Genomic DNA, 21,814 nt, shown 5'->3' on the forward strand with positions numbered 1-21,814 from the left:
GTTTTTTTTGTTCTTAATTCAATTTTCATTAGCACGATTCATTCATAACTAACATTAATTGACATTAAAAGTCTCAACCATTTCAATTTATTTCAACAGTTTTCAAATAGTACAGCATTAACTAGAAATAACCAAAGCATACAATTAAATATACCAAGTTACATTATTTTTCAAATGTCCTATGACCTTAATACATAACAATAAAAATGACCAAACAATTAAATCTGTAGATTTAACTAAAAGTATGTTTAATTGAATGTTATCGAATCTTTCAATTGCAAGTCCTTTAAGACACATTATGTCATATATGGGATTGAAAAAAAAAAAAGAATAAACGATTAGAGTGCTAAATTAGTCATTAGTTTAATAATGAATTTCTATGTAAAAAATTTAAAACTAAAATATTAACTACTTATATTATAATAGATTATATAAATAATAAATTATAAAAAAAAAAAGAAGCTAATTAGATAACTAGCGATAAAAATAAATTTTTTATTTTGTTTATATATGTTTATAACTAGTAGATACCACAGAAATATACAGCAGTATAATATAATTTTACAATAATATACAAGAAATATACAGCAGAAATATACAGCAGTATAATATAATTTTATTTTGGCTAAAGTCGCGGTCTATTACTTTTTATGATACGGCAGTCTTTGCTATAATTTATTTATGAAGAAATTTGAAAGAGTGTTTTTAAATCCTGGTTTATATTTCGTATAGTTATAAATATACGCTAAATATCTTTACTTTAAGAGAAATAAACAAACAATAATTAAGTGCAATAAATTATTATTTGTTTAAGACAATTTTAATTAAAAAAAAAAAACACTTTTTTTGTGCGCATATTTTTGTTTCTGCAACCTTTTAACATTTTCATTTTATAAGACTAAAGTTTAAAAGACATTCTTTTTTTGAAAATTGTATTATTGAATGTTTGTTTGAAATAACGGTTTAAGGGAACAATATATTTTTGATAGTAAGAACCAAATTTTTCTTATTTAGAACACATTTGAAAATTATTGTCATCACAGCTCTACGCATTTATCATTTATAAGAAAATTTTCAAGTTTAATAGTGTTTTGTTTAAGAACCACACACACACACACCCAGAAGGAGTGAATTTTTAAAAGATGCTGAGACCGGGTAAATTAATTTTGAGAAATTGACAAAAACTGGATTACTTATAGGCACACAGCAACAGAAGCTGATATTTTTTCTTTAAATTTACACGACCAAGAGTCTATTATTAGATATGTTTAAATAGATGAATAATTGCAGATAATAAAATATAAAATTTGAAAATTAAGCATATGATAAAATGTAAAATTTGGAAATGGAATAGGTTCCAAATTTTTATTATGGGGAATTTTTTCTTTTGAAATTTCCTTCTTCATATATATACTTATCACAGAGCATGATAAGGTAAACAGCCTTTGATTTTATAACAATGACAATTTTTACCAATGATATCTAATTTTAAGATAAAACTCATGTATCTTAAAGAGAAGTACGCACTTTGCTGGTCAATAACGAAGGTCTTTTTTATGGTCAGCTACATCTGCATAAAATTTTCTTTGCAGTATCTTATATTGTATCTTATATGATGCAAATATTATTAAAAGTTAAATAAGAATATATACATTATTTCCATCAATATAAGGAATATTGTATATACACAAATGCCTAAAAGGTTATTTTGCTTTTTAAGGAATTAAAAAAAAAAAAATTTGTGATATGCATATTATTAATACATTTTAAAATTTTTGTATATCACTCATTAAACTCATGAACAGAAATTAAGAGCATATTTGCATTCAGTAGACGCAAAGAAACCACTGTTAATCCTGAAATAGATTTGTTAACGAAATTGATATGAAACGCACTGAAAATAATTAAAAAGGTTATATCATTAAAACATTGAACATAATTAAGAACATAAATTAGTTTGTAATCAGTTTTTTTTGTATTAAAAAAAACAAAAAATTGAACTTTAATCTGTAACAAATTAATCTTTTGCAAATATAAAAAAAAAATTGTTTAATAAAATCTTCTTAAATTGTTTGTAATTAAAATAAGTACAACAAAATCAACTTTATAAATTATGACGTCAAAATTAAAAGAATATACAAAAATACTCTGAATATATGCAATAGGCATATAATATATGCAATAGGCATATAATATATGCAATAGGCATATAATATATGCAATAGGCATATAATATATGCAATAGGCATATAATATATGCAATAGGCATATAATATATGCAATAGGCATATAATATATGCAATAGGCATATAATTTATGCAATAGGCATATAATATATGCAATAGGCATATAATATAAACAATATACAAACTTCTAATCATATAACTATTATATATAATAACTATCTAATTTAAATCTTTAAAATACATTTAAAAAGTACACTTTAAAATATGGGTAAAAACTAACTATCAGTATTTTTATTTATCATCTCTTCGGTCTCAACAACTCCTTCTTCTTCTTCAGCGTTTTTCTGAATGTTATTTAAAAGATTCTTTAAACGAATATTCTAGTAATAAATAAAAGAGTGATTTAATATCAGGTAATTAGATTTGACTGCATATTTTTTATAAAATGATCCATAAAAAGATAAGTAAAGCTAATAAACTTATATTTATTAAAAGCTAACACCGTAAAAAAACAACAACAATCAAGTTTCCTGATTGCACAATATAAATCAAAGAGTCGATTATTGAAGTTCGAACTTCCCAGCAAATATTCGTTCTAAAAAAGACCTCTTTCAAGCGTATAAAAACATCTAATACGTTTAAAAAAAGTCTTTCTTAGACCAAATGTTTGCTGGGTTATATACACAAAAAGACTATAAATGCAAATTACTTCAGAAAATAAATGCCTTCAACCACTACACTTAGAGCTGTAAAAATAATTGTACATTCTTATTTCAAAAACCACTACTACTAACTAGATCAAAGCATGACTTAAGAAAGAAGGATTTAAGAAAGAAGGATTTAAGAAAGCAAGATTTAAGAAAGCAGGATAATACATAAATGTAATAATATAATAATGTAAATAAAATTTTTCTTAATCATAAAAGCAGAACAAAGTTCACAACAACTTGGGTGACAAAACAATCTTTAAATGCAAGTGTTAAACTAAAATTTGTCTTTTGTTATGTTAAATGAATGATACTTATGTTATATATACTAATGTTAATATATTTATGTTAACCGGTAATAAAAGTTTGTTGATGACCTGCTTATCGACATGTTTAACATTGTTTGATCTGCATAACTTCTACAAAATGAATCATAAAAAATTTTAATTAATTAGGTTAGGGTGGGGTAATCTGATCCTCTTTTTTTTACCTATTTCTGACTTTGAGAAAAAAAAAATTATTGCAAAACAATTTTTTTTGAAGAAAAAAAATCTTAAAACCGTGATTAGACATCATCTTTAGTAAACTATATCAAAAAAAGTTTATACGTGATTTTTAAAGATGTCTAAGGACCACTAATTTGAGTTGTATTCTATTGACCCACATTACCCCGTTTAGTATGATATTGTAGTTTTAAGTTACATTTTTATCTTTTTTCAATGAAATATTAACTTATAGTAAAACATGACTGAAGTCATCGAGTATATATTATATTGAAATTCCTTGATCAAAAGTTTAAACATAATAATTTATTAAACGCAAAAAAACGTTACTCGTTCAAAGCGCTAAATTAAAAACGCAAAATGGATATATTTCTTTTATCTCTGTAAGCTAATTTCCAAGGAATGCAGACCATTCTTGTAATTCAATTTCCTTAGGTTTCTTTATTACGTTGAGGTTTCAAAGAAAGTGAGGCAGAAAAAATTTGCAATTTTTTTTGTGTGCAGAATTTGTTACTTAATTATAATTTAATCATCAATTCTTATTTTTTATGAATTTTATGAGAGATTTCTTTTAACAAACATTGAGAGCTTTCTAATAAATAATAGCATTAAGTCCCAAATATAAATGAATATAATTTCTTTAAGATTAATTCGTTTTCAAAATAATTTCTAAAGATTTTTACAAAGGAAAGAACTATGTAATTTTCAGATTATGTTTATGTAACTTTCAATTTATGTTTAATCTCTTTTTTGATTTAATCAATACAAGGTTTTTAAGAAAGTATAAAACTTAAAAAATTTGCTAATTTTTTTTGTCCAGAATTTATTGAGTTTTTTTTGGATTTTTTTTACCCACGACTTTTTCACTGATTTATTTTACCTTCTCACACCACTTTCCTCACTGATGTTACTTTTTTATGGATAGGGTGGGCGTTGTACATAAATTTTACTACTATTAGCGATTAAAGAGCTAGCTATGTTATAAAGTCAGCACTCTAACCATTAATAACTGCTGCTCTTTCAAATATATTAGTATCGATTATCAATAATTAAATATAATAATATAATAAATAAAACTTGTTCCTTACCGTTGGAGATGCAGGAATATTTCGCATGAGATAAACAGTCACTCTACCTTCTGAGTCGCCAACTAACAATGCCTTAAAAATAATCATAGATACAACTTTGAAAGCTACTTGCTAAAAATAATCACAGATACAACTTTGAAAGCTACTTGTTAAAAATTTATTACAAACACATAATTACAAACTTTGAAAACTAATTGCTAAAAATAATTACAGACATAACTTTAAATGCTAGTTGCTAAAAATTTTAACAAGTCGCAACCTCAGAACAACAAGGATTCAACTCACAATAAAGTCTATTGTGAGTAATATTTTCCTATATTAAAAGCATATATCTTACATGGTAGTATTTAATAACATTCTAATTATAAAAATACCTCTGAGTTCAATGCAAACTTTACAGAGGTAAGTTTACCTCTTACTTCAGGCTTAACTGATAAAATAGGATCTAATCTAAAAAGTAATTTATAATATACAAGTTTATTTTTGACTAAAAATGTAAAGTTGACTAAAATAAACAAGTTAAAAACAACATTTACGTGCTACTGCAGAGATTCCATATCTCTATTTGATGCTCACTTATTGCACATAGTAAAGAATGAGACATTGGTGACCAGTCAATCTCAATAACAGCTTTCTAATAAATATAGTAAAATATTGTAGTAGTAGTAGTAGTGGTAGTAGTAGTAGTAGTAGTAGTAGTAGTAGTAGTAGTAGTAGTAATAGTAGTAGTAATCGTGATATCCCCCATGCTACCTTTCAATGCTCCCTTGCGTTACATTTTGAAACCTCATGTTACATTTTTCCCCTCATGTTACCTATTCTTTTTAATTGTCCCTCATTTTACAGAGGCTCCGTAACATGAGGGACAATGTTCCCTAATGTTACAGAACTTGCGTAGCATGAGGGATTATTGTACCCTTATGTTACTTTTGTTAGTGTAGCATTGAGGGCATTTAAAAAAGTACTTTGTGTTTGACTAATTAGGCAAATTTAGTAACAGTTTAATAACGATATATTTCTTTATTGGACTTACGTCATTTTTTTCATTGTACCAATATACTGCTTTTTTTTATTCATTTTTTATTTCTGCCGTTTGTTAAGAATTACAAAAAAGGTATTACAGTAATAGTAATGCCTGGCCGGACAAACTTGACTTATTACCGACCTCCGTTACTTAAATATTTACATAACTAATAAGTGATACGTAAATCAGTATTGATTGGTAGTGGAGATAACCCACATTTTGCCATAATACATAAATAATATTTTAACATAACATTACTTGATGAATATAATATTTATCATATCTTATACACTTTTAAAGCTCTAAGCTGACGTAAGAGAAGTTTGCAATGTGCATTCCTGTTTGCTCAAATATAATCCTGTATGCATGTTTTTTTTTGCTATCAATTTTTTTGAGTTTGTTGAAACTAGTGCTCACCCAGGCAACGTTAAAGTAAAAAAGTCTATGTTTAAACAAAAAAAGTATATTTTTTAAATATTCATTGTTATGAAATGATTTTGTTCAACATAACATGGAAACATTTTTTGAGATTTTTCATCTAAAAGCACTCCAAGATAGTCTATAGTCAATTCCCTTTTAATCATTATGTGAATGATTAAGACTGGCAATTTGAAAGGAATATTATCGGCTTTACTAGGTTTATGGAGTAGGATAAACATTGTTTTATCTACATTTAATGAAAGTCGGTTACTTATAAACCACTCGATGATCTTATGTAATTCTTCGTTAAATAATTTAAAAAGAACAATAATATTATTGTGAAAATAAAATAAATTAGCGTCATCTACAAATAATATTTTTCATCTGTATTTAATATTTTTGATACTTTATCTGCTTTTATATTAAATTTAAAATAAATAAATTTTACTTTATATAAATAACTATTAGTCATTTATATAAAGTAAAAATAATAATAATGCTAAAATGGAACCCAGGGGTACCCTTCAAGTTAAAGTTAAGTTATTGCTATTAGTTAGATATGATTAACATCAAATTAATTTTTTGTTTTAAACACTATAGTTTTAAACACTAAGTTTTTTAAAAGTGTCTTATGATTTACTGTAGAAAGCTTTGGATAAATCAATAAAAACTTGCATTTTTTGAAGTCCACAATTAATTATATATGTTTGATTGCGGACTTCAAAAGTTAAAAGTTCTTTAATATTTAAAATATATTTCTTCCTTGGAAATGGCGCTAAATTTATCTTCTTATACATTTTGCAGCTTTTTTTGACCATTTAAACTGCAAACTCAAGTTAATGCGTCAGCTAAGTCTATCTTTAAAAGAAACAAGATATACTTCAACTTTAATATCGTATTCTTCAATTAGTTATTACAACACGTTTATTCTTTCCACATTAATAATTCACCAGTTGCTTATGACTTCAACTTTAATTTACCAGTTAGCATGTTATAAATCCAGAGTAACAATGCTGCAAAATCTTTAAAAATTGTTACTTTCTCTAGTTGATATACCAATGTCCTTTTTTACTCCTCTCTTCACCTCGTCTAACTGTGCCATGTTTAAATGAACTTCAGACCTTTTTTTTGAAGCTATGTTGCATCTACCACAGTTGTATTACCAATTTGAATAACAGCACCTTTTGCTAAAAAAGTTGCATCAGCCCATATCTTTCTCTTTATCCCATGCACAGCCCCAACAACCACAAGCAAGTTTGCAACTTTTAATCTCCGCACAAACTTCTTGAAAAACACATTTTAAGTTCTTATCACAAATTTTATCGTCCTTACTCTTTGTCAAACTAACAACTATTTTTTTCTAAAGACAATCAACAACTCTTAACCAATGACATACTAGTAAATGATCCACCAACTGTCCACAGACTGAAAACACTACTTTCCTGCTTAACTTTTTTGGGATTTTCTCAATTTTCTTGATCTTATCAATTTGTAACCAACTTTTTTCAAAAATAATTCAAACATAGCAACCCCATCATCACAAATATGTTCACCTTCATCGCTCATTAAATCATATTTTTTAAAAGTCTCTTGACATAATCGAGAATTACCACATTCTCATAAATAATGTTGTCATTCCTGTAAAAAGATTTTCCATTCTTAACCAATGCGTCTTAGTCATTAATGGCATTCACCATGGATTTCATAGTCATTGGCACAACATTTAATCTAAAACCATGTCTTTTTTAAAAATATATTTTGTTGTGAACCACAGTGCGGACACCCTAACCACAGTGCGGACACCCTAAGGTATTCCTAAATTTTCAAATGGAGATAAACTTTACGTAGATCCATGATTGTTAGTTTGTTTCCCATTCTTCTATAATCTCCCAACTTACCAACGCACACATCTTTATCTCTTGTATACGTTTTAATGAAATTGTTAGTTTCTCTTTAATCCAAAACAGATCGCAGTCATTAAAGGAATTTTTTTTTTGGCGGAACCATTATGCTTTTATCATAATCGAGTAAGCATTTCCGCTTGACGCAATCCTGAACCTCATATTCCGCTTTAGTTTATTTTGGTATCTCGTATCGAGCAACTATATTAAACAGTCGTTTGGGTTCAATTTTCCATTTCCATTTGAATATTAAATCGATTTTATTAACTTCATCTTTGTTTGAAAAAATGAAGTTAACAAAAATTCCGCATCAGCTAGCCCCAAACTTCGCCGTTTCTGATGACAAAATAAAAATTCTCTCAATAACCTAATGGAACTCATTTCGAGATTCATGTCAACTCCAAATGGTGAAACATCTATAAAAATAACTTCGTGGCATATTTAAATATTATAAACCTCGAAAGTCACAGTCACGAATCCTATACATTGATGAACCTTTTTTTCAAAAGTCACTACCTTTAAACGGTTTAATCATTTATTTTGTTTATAAAACAAAATCTTATTATTTAAAATTGTCTTTGAAAATCCTGCGTTCATAGCTGTCACCACCGCTGTCGCCACCAGACCATTACCTTTCAAACAAATAAAAGATAATCCGCTAATTCCATTGTTATTTAAAACCACTTAGGCGGCGCAGATTCTTCGCTTCTACATTCATTTCCCTGCATCTTTAGGTATCTCAAGTGCACATGTCCATTGTCACCATAATTGAAAAACTGTTTGGAGATTACGATTTGCATTGTGATTGCACCACATTGCTTACGCTCTTTTTTTGTGTCTAAACAATTCTTCGCAATGTGGTACAACCCTCTGCAGTAACATACTAAATAAATTTTAGTCTTTTTTGACTTTTCTGATAATTTAGCAAGATACGCCATTCATTTCAAATCAGCTAAAAGTACACTATCTTTTTCTTATAATTCATAAGTCATATATTTTTAGTTTTGTAAAAAGCTCATTGCACAGTAAGCATCCGTAATAAAAGCTGTCAGCACTTGCCTGACTTTAATTGCATCAACAGTTTATACGTTCTAAACGGAGTAAGCAGTTTTTTTAACAAAAATTGAAAAAAGTAATTCCAACTTTATACTTGATACGATGCCGGTTAGCTTGCAATTTTCTTGCATAAACACAACTAAAATTAAGAAGTTTTTTTTTTCTTACCACAACGAGAACCTGTTTTCTACAAATTTTACTACAATTTATTTAATATTAATTTATAAACATCAAAAAATTACAATTGAAATAAATATTAAAACTTGCGTAAACATGTTATAATTAATATTAGCCGAAAAAAAATATTTTATAAACTTTTTTATAAGAATCTTTTACAATATTTTCATATAAGATCCTCTATATAGATTTCTTTTCGCTACCTCTATTTTAAACAAAAAAAAAAATGTTTTTTTCAATAAGTTAGAGAGTAAAAATAATAGTTTCAGCTTGCTATAAATAAGGTCATTTAAACTTTTAAATAAGCTGTTTAAATTTGATTTTATAACCGTGATATTCACATAAAATAGCGAAAAAAATTGATAAAAACTATTATACCTTCATAATAAATATATTTTTTGACATGTCCCTTGTATCTAATGTTTAATATAAGCTAAAAAAACGCATATTGGAAAATATTTTAAGAAAAGCTATTTTGATAAGATTTGTTGAAAAACTTGGGATATTTGGTTTAGAGCCTCTTAAAATAGATACTTTATTTTTCGATTTTTTATTGCCCTAAAAAACTGCGTATTTCACAGATTTGTCTTTAAGCACATTGAGTTGTCAAATTTCTTCTGCGCGTATCATTTTTTTTTTTTTTTTGAGTATCAATCAGTTGAAGAACTAAACTTTTTCGAATAAAATTTCTTTGCATATATATTCAAGTTAACTATTACTATTTTATTTACAAACTGAAAAAATTATAGAGATTTATGTAAAAGTTTACTGAATTCTTTAAATAGTTACCTAATTTTTTAGATTTTATATGTAAAAGTTACAGCTTACGCAAATCATTAAAAATTTTGCACATTCGTTCGGACTAAAAACAACGCTCTAAAAAAGTGATCAGGCAATACAGCAACTATTTTGATAAAATTAAGGCAGATGTCTCCAAGCCGTTTTAAGACTTGACTAAAATATGGTACTTGTTGCTGAATGTTGCAGAACATTTCTTTATGATTGACAGTTTTAAGAAATAAGAGGTTAAGATATCACAAAACACAGGCAAAGTAAAATGCAAAAGACTAAGACAAGATAAGTTTTTTATATGATATCAACAAGAAGTTTTGTATGATGTTAGGCAGTTGATAGCCAAAATTTCAGACACTTGTTGGCTATCAGGAATGATAGTGGCTCATTGAATTTTATTCTTAAGCAAATAATTTCTTAAAAATCCAAATTTTTTTGGAAAATATTAAAAAAAATGCGATGTTTTGAAAATTTTTCGGAATAAATGAAAGAGTAATTAAATGGTTTCAAAGTTATTTATCTAACAGAAAACAATGTGTTTCTTGTAATGAACTTAAACATAAAAAGTTTTTAAATGTTTCCTGTGGTGTTCCGCAAGGTTCTATCTAAGGCCCTCTTTTTTTTTAAAGATATATCTACGACTTGCATAAAGCATCAAATCTTTTAAGTATTATGTTTGCTGATGACACAAACTTATTTCTTTCTAACAGTGACATCTATCTACTATTCTCCATGATAAACAAAGAACTTCAAAACATATCTAAATGGTTTAAAATTAACAAATTAACATTAAATGTAAGCAAAACAAAATGGATTTTTTTCCACCTGCTCTCCAAAAAACGTTCTCTACCTCCAAATCTACCAAGAATTTTTATTAACAATATTGAAATAAAAAGAGATTCTGTAACTAAATACCTGGGGGTTTTCATTGACAAGAACATCACATGGTAACATCATAACAACTATGTCTGCTCGAAAGTTTCAAAATATATCGAAATTTTATATAAGGCGCGTACTTATTTAGATAAAAATAAAATAACTAAACTTTATTATATATTCTTTTATTCATAGTTATACAAGTTATGGAGTTATTGCCTTGGGTAGCACTGATCAAAGCAAGTTAAAATGTCTTTATCGCTGTCAGAAAAATGCAACCTGTTTAATTAATTCTGCAGATCGGTTCGCCCATTCCTCAATATTTTTTAATCAAATGAAAATCCTCGATATATATAAAATAAACGTATATAAAAATTTAACTTTTGTTTGTACGTGGAAATATGATTTATCTTCTTTAACTTTTAAAGACCTTTTTATTTTGAAACCATTAAGCGAGTTTAACATGAGGAACAATAATTGTTTGAATGAACCACTCTGTCAAACAAAATTCAATCAATTCTGTATTACTTATCTTGCTGGATAAGTTAGGGGTAAGCCTAACTTTGGCTTACCCCTAACTTATCCAGTTTTCAAAAATAAATTAAAAGATCTTATTCTCTCTACTGAAAATATCTTAGAATATTTTTAATTTATCTTGTGATAAAAAATAATTTTTTATTGTCATCTTTCTTCAAGTATTGTTTTATACTTGTTTACAATTTATTTTCATTTATCTAAGAACGATTTAATGTTTTTATGTTATTTTTTACGTTCTCTTATTGTAAAAAGGAATTTTTATAATATTTAACGTACTCTCTTTTGTAAAAGCCTTGTTTGTATTTGAAAAATATGTAAATTATATAAACTACGTCAAATGCAAACATAACATTTAAAAAAAAGCGACCAATGTCTTTAATCTGAATACATGGTGTGGCAGTACAAAGTTTTTGTAAAACTTTGTACTGCCACATAAAGTTTTAAAGCAAAAAGTATTTTTGCAAAACTTCTTGTAAAAATGCCACAACCCTAGTTTGGCAGATTTAAGTATGTGAGATTCGAAGTTTTACAAAAAATGTCGTTTAAGAATTCAACAAAATTTAAGAGATATGTGACATAAAATTCTACTGCAAATTTTTCTTTCTCATTACATAGGATTTGCATTAATCCTCCTAATTGTTTTTTGATCAAGTTTTAAAATTGACGGACATTTTTTATAATTTCTCAACTTTTTTTCCAATCCACAACCTGTATTTTGCGGTATGCTAATACAACTGGCAGTTTTCTTTTGAACTTTATACTCACTTGTTAGCGAATTATTAGGAACCTCAGAACTTTTATGCCTCACATCAAAATAAATTTTTTCACACCTACTTGCAACCCATTTTCTTTGTTTATAACCTGCTTTTAAAACTACCGTTATATGGATAAGGAGAAGAGGAGGGAGGTGGGGGGTGATAAAGAGGAGAAGAGTATGAGATTATTATTAAAGCAATTATCAAAATCAAATAAGTGGTTCTTGAAATATTTAAAAGAACCTATGGACCATTCGACAGTCTACATCACAGCATTTCTGGTCGATGCTATTAAATTGAATTTTCCATCTAACGTCATTTATTCAAGTCACCCAAATCGTAATCAAAGGAGTTTGATTACGATTCGGTTTTTTTTATGGAAGTTTAATTATAATTATCAGAGTATACAATTTTTGTTATATTTATTAATAGGCAAAATACTTTTTTTAGCAAAAAAACAAAGCAAAAAAAATTAAAAAAAAAATCCTTCATGACTTTAGTGACCTCTTCAGCCTTTAAGAAGTAATTACAAAAAAAAAGAATAATAACAATAAAAACAAATAATAAAAAGAACAAAAAGAGCATCTTTTTAATGAGTTTTCTAATAATAACTATTATACCTATTATTATACATTTGAACGTACTAAAGAAATAAAACATTTAACTATGGCTAAAATGGTACCTGTTAAATGAACCATTAAAACTCATGCAATTTAAATAAACTTACTGATGATGATTGCAATGTAAGAATGGATTCTGTTTTTTCTAAAGTCCATAAACGAATAGTCCAGTCTGAGCTGCAACTCATGAACACATCCTCATCAAATGGAGACCATTGTAAGCTGTAAAGAGTCCCCTAATAAAAAAATTTAAATAAGAGATATAACAGTTGAACACTAGAATTTCATTCTAATTAATATCATTATATAAGCTTTATAAAAAACTTATGTTCTCAGTATAACTTAAATAAAAAATTTGACAAGAAATTCACACAATAAAATATAATAATTTTGTGTGTTTAAAAGAAAAGAAATTAAAGAAAATACAGTATAATTTGCATAAAAAGTTGCATGTTGTACCGTTTAGAAGAACAAATTAAATTATTCATTGCTAAAAAAGTAAAACAAACAAACAGCAGCTGCAAACAGTTTTTAGAGAAAAGAAAAAAAGTGTTGGACCTAATAATACTTAGCCCTTATTTAGAAAAGTCTTAAATATATATTATATAAATATATAATATGCATTTGCATATATATATATATATATATATATATATATATATATATATATATATATATATATATATATATATATATATATATATATATATATATATATATATATATATATATATATTTATATATATATGCGGTAGAAGTGTAGTGGTAGAGTGCTTGCCTCATAAGCAGGAAGTTGCGAGTTCAATCCCCACCACATCCCTGGTAGTTTCACACTTAACTTGTTTCTCCGTGCAGCATATTTGTTCGTCGAGGTTCGTGTTTCGGAGTTATAGAGTTGAGAGAGGGTTGTAGCCACAAAAAAAAGTAGCCACTTAGACTGTAGTGGCCTTCTTGGCCTTGAGAAGATGACATAAAAAAAAAAAAAAAAAGTAAAAAATAAAATATAATGTTATTATGAATTATTCAATAAGTTATGTAAATATGTTTGTAAAAAAATATAGCTATTGATAAAAAAACAATAATTCATTAAATATAATGAAAATTTCTATATTTGTAATAAATTTGGCATCATTAGAATGTATAAGAATAGTATGAGTGGACAGAGAGTGTGGAGGTGAGAGACTCAATCATTGGAATCAAATAAAACTAATAAACAATACTAAAACCTTGTGATCTTTATATGTTTCAAGAAACTGTTCATTATAAGAACATGAGCAACGATGAATGAGACCTTCTTCTGTTCCAACTAAGTATCTAAAACATAAATCATTTAAATACAAATAAAAGTATAATACTGCAGTTTTGATTCAGCAGATGAAATTTCTGATGCTTTAAAATTACTTATTATGTAACTATTCACTATTATGTTCTGTTCATAGAAAGAGAGAAAGAGAAAGAGAGAAAGAGAAAGAGAGAAAGAGAAAGAGAGAGAGAGAGATTAGCCATGATTTTCAACATTTTTATTCATTTGAAAGACTATATTGCTAAGTCTATACTTTATATAACTATAACTAAGCTTTAACTAAGCTATAACTAAGCTATATAAACTAAAAATTATCTAATTTATAAGTTTAATTATAATGTTTTAATTTAGAAGTTGTTTTTTTAATTGTAAGTTTTTATAACTATTTTAGCATTTTTTTATTTGATTAGTGACAATCACTAGGCCAATTATTTGTGCTAAGTATTGTTTATCAATATTTGTATTGGAGATATGTTTTAATACAAATAATATAGCCAAATTGAAATTAACCACACCAAAAACAAAAATAGTTAAAAAAACACAAATAGTTGAAAAGACCACAAATAGTTGAAAAAACACAAATAGTTGAATAAGACCACAAATAGTTGAAAAGACCTCAAATAGTTGAAATGACCGCAAATGATTAAAAAAGAGCTCAAATAGTTTATAAGACCACAAATAGTTCAAAAAGACAACAAATATTTGCAAAAGAATGAAATAATTTAGGGGTTACGATTTTATTTTAAATATTTTTAAGCACTGAAGTCAAGTTTTATATTTTCATAAACTCAATCATTCACAAAAGCTACTGAGGTGTCCTAAGCAAAAAACCATGAGTAGAATCAATAAGATCCAAGGTTCATCATCCAAAGGAGAAACAATCAAACACAGGTTTAAAACTATGCCAGCATATTAAATGAAGAAGACTGGTCAACAGAAATATTTTACTTTCCCCAAAAGCTTTTGCCTAGAAGAACTTCTAAAAGATGCAAGATGCAGTTAAAATATTATTGAGATGAGAATTTCGATCAAGCCACCATCTCTGCCCTTTATACAAGCAAAAGCCTTTAGGCAAGGGCAGATATTTAAAATAGAGTTAACTCCTCTAAGTTTTTTTCTAAAAAAGCAAGTTCTATAATGCAGCAGAATATGTTGTAGGTTGTACTGGGCTACGTGTTACTAGTAGCACCGTGATTGTAATGATACTGACCTGAATTACTGAACTCCTGATCCTGAAAAACAAATTCCTAATCTTGAAAAATTACTGAAAATCCTAATTCTAGAAAAAATTAACGGAACATATTACTGAAACTAATTACTAAAATAACTGCAAAATTTACTACTTTAAATTTAACTAATTTTAACTGATTAATAAATTAACTGCAACATATTACTGGAACAAACTTAACATGTAAATAGAACTGAAATTATTGAATTTTCAATATACTCCTACTTGCAAACAACACTTTTTTTTAGGCTTTAGATTAACTGTTATTTTTTTATTTCTTTTGTAATGGGATTTTTATCTTTATATTTCAGCTTATCAAATTGCCAAAAACATATACTAAGAACATATACTAAGATACTAGAGAATATTTGGAAGATCATGACCACTTTTGATTCTTACATCTTAGCTTTGTCTGAGTTTGGGTTTGTAGTGATTGATTTGGATTTTAGGTTTATTGCAAAGGCTTTTTTATTTGAAGGTAAAACTATTCAACAGTATAAAAATAAATTTCCCAGAAGGAGATAAATTAAATCATTTTTAAAAAACATCCTATGCTTAATGCACGGTTCCTGTTAATATAAAATGCACTTGGATTGCTAATAATAAAAAAATTTTGACCACGTTTTTTATAAACTAAATTCTTAAAAAATGCATAAGCAGAATAAAAAATACAACTATGATAAAATGAATACAATTGATAACCAATGCAGCTAAACAACATTTGGGAGAATAAAAGAGTAGTATTTGGGAGAAGATGCAAATAAAAAAGTAAAGATCAAAGTCCAAAATTTAGGTAATGTTTCGAAGCAATCTTGGTGAAAATGCATCAATGTTGCCTATAAATAAGAAACCCTGTTATCAGCATGGAGTGAAAAAATTAAAAAAAGTTTCAATGGAACTTCTAATAGCGATAATAAAAATTAAGCGCCTTAATACTCTGACAGAAATGTAAATAAATAATTTAAAAAAAGTTTACAAATACTAAATTACCTGTGAAATGTTCATATTACCATCACAGAACAAAACATTTTTTAATACAGTTAACTATCATGTTTTTATCACCCTTACTTCTTACATTAATAAAATTAAAGAATATTTTTTTAACCATTATGAACATGGCTTAAAAAGATACCAAACAATGGAAAAATTAGACTATTTATTGAAAAAATTGAAAAGTGAATTTGTTTATATTTTTACTTTTAAAATTGTTTAAATTAAAAAGATGACATAATTATTAATAACTTGTTGCTAAGTGCTCTACAGAGATAAAACAGTCTTGTCACAGAGCATGGCAAAAAAGCATTTCATTAAGAAGCTCATGTTGCTCATTTAACAAGGAAGTTCATGCCGCCTTTTTTACTGATGAAGCTAATACAGCCAGAGTATGCATCAAACATCAAACCTTTTGATTCAAACAAAGTAACACTATGTTACAATTGTTATTAAATATTATTATTATGGAAGAGTGGGCACCATAATACATGGGGCACCCTGAAACGTTTTAATTGTGGAGGCATCTTAAGATTTGCGACAACCACTTTCATATGAAACCTTTACTACTAGATCCACGTTTTGACAAAAAAGTTACATCATTTAATATCATTAGACCTGTGAGTGGTCGAATTTTGCGTTTTTTTTAATGACAAAGTAATTTATTAATTTTTAAAGTTGCTAAATTTTAAGGTATGTTTTTCATTGTGTCTATTAGTAAGTAGAATTACTTTGTAAACTACAGTCCATAAGCTGTTTACTTACATTAAACAAAATTATTAAAAAAACAAGTTAAAACCAAAACTAAAGCAATTATTTTATATTAGCAAGTATGTGGCAACTTGATACAGCATTTATGGAAGGCCCTAAAACTGTAGAAAAATACTCAAATGTGTCAGATACAATTCTAAAAATCATTTCTTTTAATACTTTCAGTCAATTTTTAGAGGTTTATGTAAATATAATATTAGAAGATCTAATTTCGACACAAAGCCATTTTATTTATGCCTAATAATGACATTTAAAATGATATATTATCTGGATTTCTGAAATGTTATTAGGATCATTAGATGCATTTTTTGGGGTATAATTAATAATTTATTTGTCTTTCAAGTAAAATATGCCTTTTCTCTAAGTTTATATTTTTTATTTACTTTTTTAATGATGCTCAAAGTTTGTATCAAGGTACCTCACCCATGGGTTACCTTAATACTGTTAGTGATAAGTAAATTTAATTTTTTAGGTAAAAAGTAATTCTACAAATTAAACCAATCCCTTAAACACTTTTTATGAGGAATAAACCAAAAGGCGCATCATGGCACCCCATTCTCCGCTAATTGCTAAAAATCTATTGTAGTGACATTTGTGAGTTGAAGTACACAATGTATTTGGAGTTAAATTTAACAATAGAATAATATTGTGAACCTGCTCTATTAAAAGTTATGTTATTTGCAATATATTTTCAAAAACTACAACCTATACCTTAATTTATATTTTACTTATACATTAAAAGTGAACAAGGTCTATTATCGAACTTTACTCTTAAGAGTGTTATAAGGGAAGGCCACTCATCAAACTTATAAACATGCTTAAACATTATAACTATTAAAAATGTTCTTTTAATAAAAATAAAATAACTTATAGCAGTAATTTTTATGAAAAAAACTACTACTACTACTACTAAAATAACTTATAGCAGTAATTTTTATGAAAAAAACTACTACTACTACTACTACTACTACTATAAACGTGATAGCAGCATATTTTTTATCCTCATGTTACCTTTGCCAAAATTACAAAACAATCGAGTCAAAGTGACTTAATACAGACAATATTGGCGTTTTTTTTTTAAATTATCATATTCTAAGGGTAGTTTAGTTATTTTAATTCATTGCAAGTGTTTTATCATGGTTAAAACTAAGTTATTTAACTGGCATTTTTTGAAGCCATTATAGACAAGTAGCACTAGGGATCATTTACTGTTCCCCAACTCCCCATTGTACCCGATTAAAAAGCAACAGTTTCAACTTGAAACACTTCTATTTCCCTCCTAATTTACCACAAATATAAAATTTTTCACCTCTAACTTTCACTACTAGCCCCGTAAAAGAAATATTATTTAGTTTCAGAAATGTTCATGGTAAATATATGAATTTGACTACAGAAATATGTCAATTTTTTTCGTTGATTCAATATGAATACACAAAAAATTATTTTTGTAATGCGTGAGTAGTAAGAAAAAAGTTTGTTATATTATTGTTCCTTTACATTTAAAAGTTTATTTTTAACATTAGTTTAACAATAAAATAGTAATCGCGTCCCGATAATGACGCTTTAATACAAAAATTTAGGTAGCGTTAGGGATCATAGTTAGGGTAAAATTTTAAAGTACAATTTATTTGGATTATTTTAAGTACTTTTCAAAATTTATTACTTTTTACTAAAATAAAGTGTTTTGCCTATTAATAAATATAACAAAAATTGCTCTGATAATAATAATAAAGTTTCAATGAAAAAAAAACCGAATCGCATTTAAACTCCTTTGGGTGACTTGAAAAAATGACATTAGGTGGAAAATTCAATTTAATAGCATCGACCAGAAATGCTGTGATGAAGACTGTCTGAATGATCTATGGGTTTTTTAAATATTTCAAGAACCACCTATATGATTTTGATAATTGCTTTGATAATAATCTTATACTTCATTCATCTCTCCTCTCCCCCCCCCTCCCCCTCTCCTCTTTATCCATATAACGGTAATTTTAAAAGCGGATTATAAACAAAGAAAATGGGTTGCAAGTATATGTGAAAAAACTTTTTTTAGACATGAGGCATAAAAATTCAAAGGTTCTTAATAATTCGCTAACAAGTGAGTATAAAGTTCAAAAGAAAACTGCCATTTGTGTTATCATACCGTTAAATAATGATTGTGGATTCAATTAGGAGGATTTATGCAAATCCTATGTAATTAGACAGACAAATTTGTGGTAGAATTCAATGTCACATATCTCTTATATTTCGTTGAATTCTTAAACGACATTTTTTGTAAAACTTTGTAATCTTACATCCTTAAATCTGACAATTTAGAGATGCGGCCTTTTTACAAGAAATTTTGCAAAAATGCTTTTTGCTTTAAAACTAAGTTTTACAAAAACTTTGTACTGCCACACCATATTTTCAGATTATAGATATGGGCCGCTTTTTAAAACAATAATGCATGTAAACTTGGGTTTATGTCTCCCTGGAAAATGACTGAGTCGTGAAACCTAAGATAATATTTTCAAAATATTTTTGTCATTTTAAGAAATTATTTGCTTAAGAGTAAAATTCCATGAGCCACTATCTTTCCGAATAGCCAACATGTCTCTGTGATTTTGGCTATCAACTGCCTAACATCATTCAAAATTTATTGGTAATATCACATAAAAACTTATCTTGTCTTAGTCTTTTACATTTTACTTTGCCTGTGTTTTGCGATATCTTAAGCTTTTATTTCTTAAAACTGTCAATCTTAAAGAAATGTACTAATAATTAATTTGTCTTACTTTCCAATATTTGTTTTTGTAACTAATTTTAAACAATAAAAACAAGGGACATGTCAAAAAATATGTTTATTATGAACGTATCATAGTTTTAATGATTATTTAATGATTTTCCCCGCTTCTTTATGCAAATAACATGGTTATAAATTAAATTTAAACAGCTTATTTAAAAGTTTAAAAGACTTTATTTATAGCAAGCTGAAACTAATATTTTAACTCTATAACTTATTAAAAAAAATATTTTTTTGTTTAAAATTGAGGTAGCGAAAAGAAATCTATATAGATATATATATCTTTCATGACGATATTGTAAAAGGTTCTTATAAAAAAGTTTATAAAATATTTTTTTTTTTTGAGAGTTTATTATAATATGTTTATGTGAGTTTTAATGTTTATTTCAATAGTTGTTTTTTGATGTTTATAAATTAATATTAAATAACTTCTAGTAGAATTTGTAAAAAACAGGTTCTCATTGGGGTAAGAAAAAAAAACTTCTTAATTTTAGTTGTGTTTATGCAAAAAAACTGCAAGCTAACCGGTATTGTATCAAGTATAAAATTAATTGAAATGCTAGAAACATATGATGGAACTTCAGATGCTGATGAGTGAGTGCAAAGAACAAAAAATGATAGTTGAAATGCAGAACAAAAAGCTGGAATTACTTTTTTCGATTCTTCAGTAAAAAACTGCTTATTTGGTTTAGAACGTATAAACTGTTGATGCAAATAAAGTCAGGCAAGTGCTTACAAACAAAACAAGTATACAAATAAAAATTTACAAATAAAGTCAAACAAGATGCAAATATAAAGTCAGGCAGCTTTCTTTGTCGATGCTTTTAGTGCAAGGAGCTTTTTACGAAATTAAAAGTAAATGACTTATGAATTATAAGAAAAAGCTGGCGCGCTTTTGGTTGATTTGAAATGATTGGCCTATCCTGCTAATTTATCAGAAAAACAAAAATTTATTTAGTATATTATTGCAGAGGTTTGCATAACAATACTTAGCATTGTGGTGCAATCACATTGCAAATCGTAATCTCCAAATAGTTTTTCAAATATGGTGACAATGGACATTCGGATTTGAGATACCTAAAGATGAAGGGAAACGAGTACAGAAGCGAAGAATCTGGGCGATCTCGGTTTTAAACAACAGTGGAATTAGCGGTGGTGACAGCTATGAATGCGGGATGTTCAAAGACAATTTTAAATAACAAGATTTTATCTTATAAACAAAATAAATGACCAAAATAAACCCTTCAAAGATAGTGACTTTTGAAAAAAAGGTTCATCAATGGAAAGGATCCGCGACTATGACTTTCGAGGTTTATAATATTTAAATATATTTATAGATGTTTTACCATTTGGAGTTAATATGAGTCTCGAAATGAGTTCCATTAAGTTATTGAGAGTATTTTTATTTCATTTTCAGGAACGGCGAAGTTTGGGGCTAGCTGATGCGGAATTTTTGAAGTTAATAAAGTTGATTTAATATTCAAATAAAAATAAAAAATTGGGACGAACCCCAACGACTGTTTAATAAACTTGCATGGGATGGAGAGAAAGATATGGGCCAATGCAACTTCTTTCGCAATGGGTGCTGTTATTCAAATTGATAATACAACTGTGGAAGATGCAACATAGCTTCATAGCTACGCCTAACTGTGCCATGTTTAAATGACTTCAAAGGTCTTGAATTCATTTAAACATGGCACAGTTAGGCGTAGTGAAGAGTGGAATAAAAAGGACATGGTATATAAACTAGAGAAAGTAATAGTTTTTGAAGATTTTGTAGCAGTGTTCCACTGGATTTATAACGCGCTAACTGGTAAATTAAAATTGAAGTCAAAAGCAACTGGTGAAATATTAATGCGGAGAAGAATAAATGTGTTGTAATAAATAATTGAAGAATACGATACTAAAGTTGATGTATATCTTGTTCTTTTAAAGATAACTTAGCGGACACATTAACTTAAGTTTGCAGTTTAAATGGTCAAAAAAAGTTTCAAAATGTGTAAGTAGATAGATTTAGCACCATTTCCTATGATGAAATGTCCACAATCAAACATATAATTGATTGTGGACTTAAAAAATTCATTGTCACAACAAATTT

General features: G+C 27.2%; 1 protein-coding gene across 1 annotated transcript in view; it reads right to left on the reverse strand.

The window, feature by feature from the left end:
- Positions 1 to 1,998: 1,998 nt before the first annotated feature.
- LOC136090452 (dynein axonemal intermediate chain 4-like) overlaps positions 1,999 to 21,814 on the reverse strand; it is an 86,037-nt gene continuing 66,221 nt past the window's right edge. The window contains exons 20-25 of the mRNA XM_065817118.1: positions 13,869 to 13,956; positions 12,750 to 12,878; positions 5,021 to 5,118; positions 4,859 to 4,934; positions 4,485 to 4,556; positions 1,999 to 2,566 (exon numbers count right to left, since the gene is read on the reverse strand). Of these exons, the coding sequence (XP_065673190.1) occupies positions 2,462 to 2,566; positions 4,485 to 4,556; positions 4,859 to 4,934; positions 5,021 to 5,118; positions 12,750 to 12,878; positions 13,869 to 13,956 (568 nt within the window). The 3' untranslated portion in view covers positions 1,999 to 2,461. The remainder of the gene's footprint in view (positions 2,567 to 4,484; positions 4,557 to 4,858; positions 4,935 to 5,020; positions 5,119 to 12,749; positions 12,879 to 13,868; positions 13,957 to 21,814) is intronic.

The sequence above is a fragment of the Hydra vulgaris genome, chromosome 14, assembly GCF_038396675.1.
Source record: "Hydra vulgaris chromosome 14, alternate assembly HydraT2T_AEP".
Classification (NCBI taxonomy): domain Eukaryota; kingdom Metazoa; phylum Cnidaria; class Hydrozoa; order Anthoathecata; family Hydridae; genus Hydra; species Hydra vulgaris.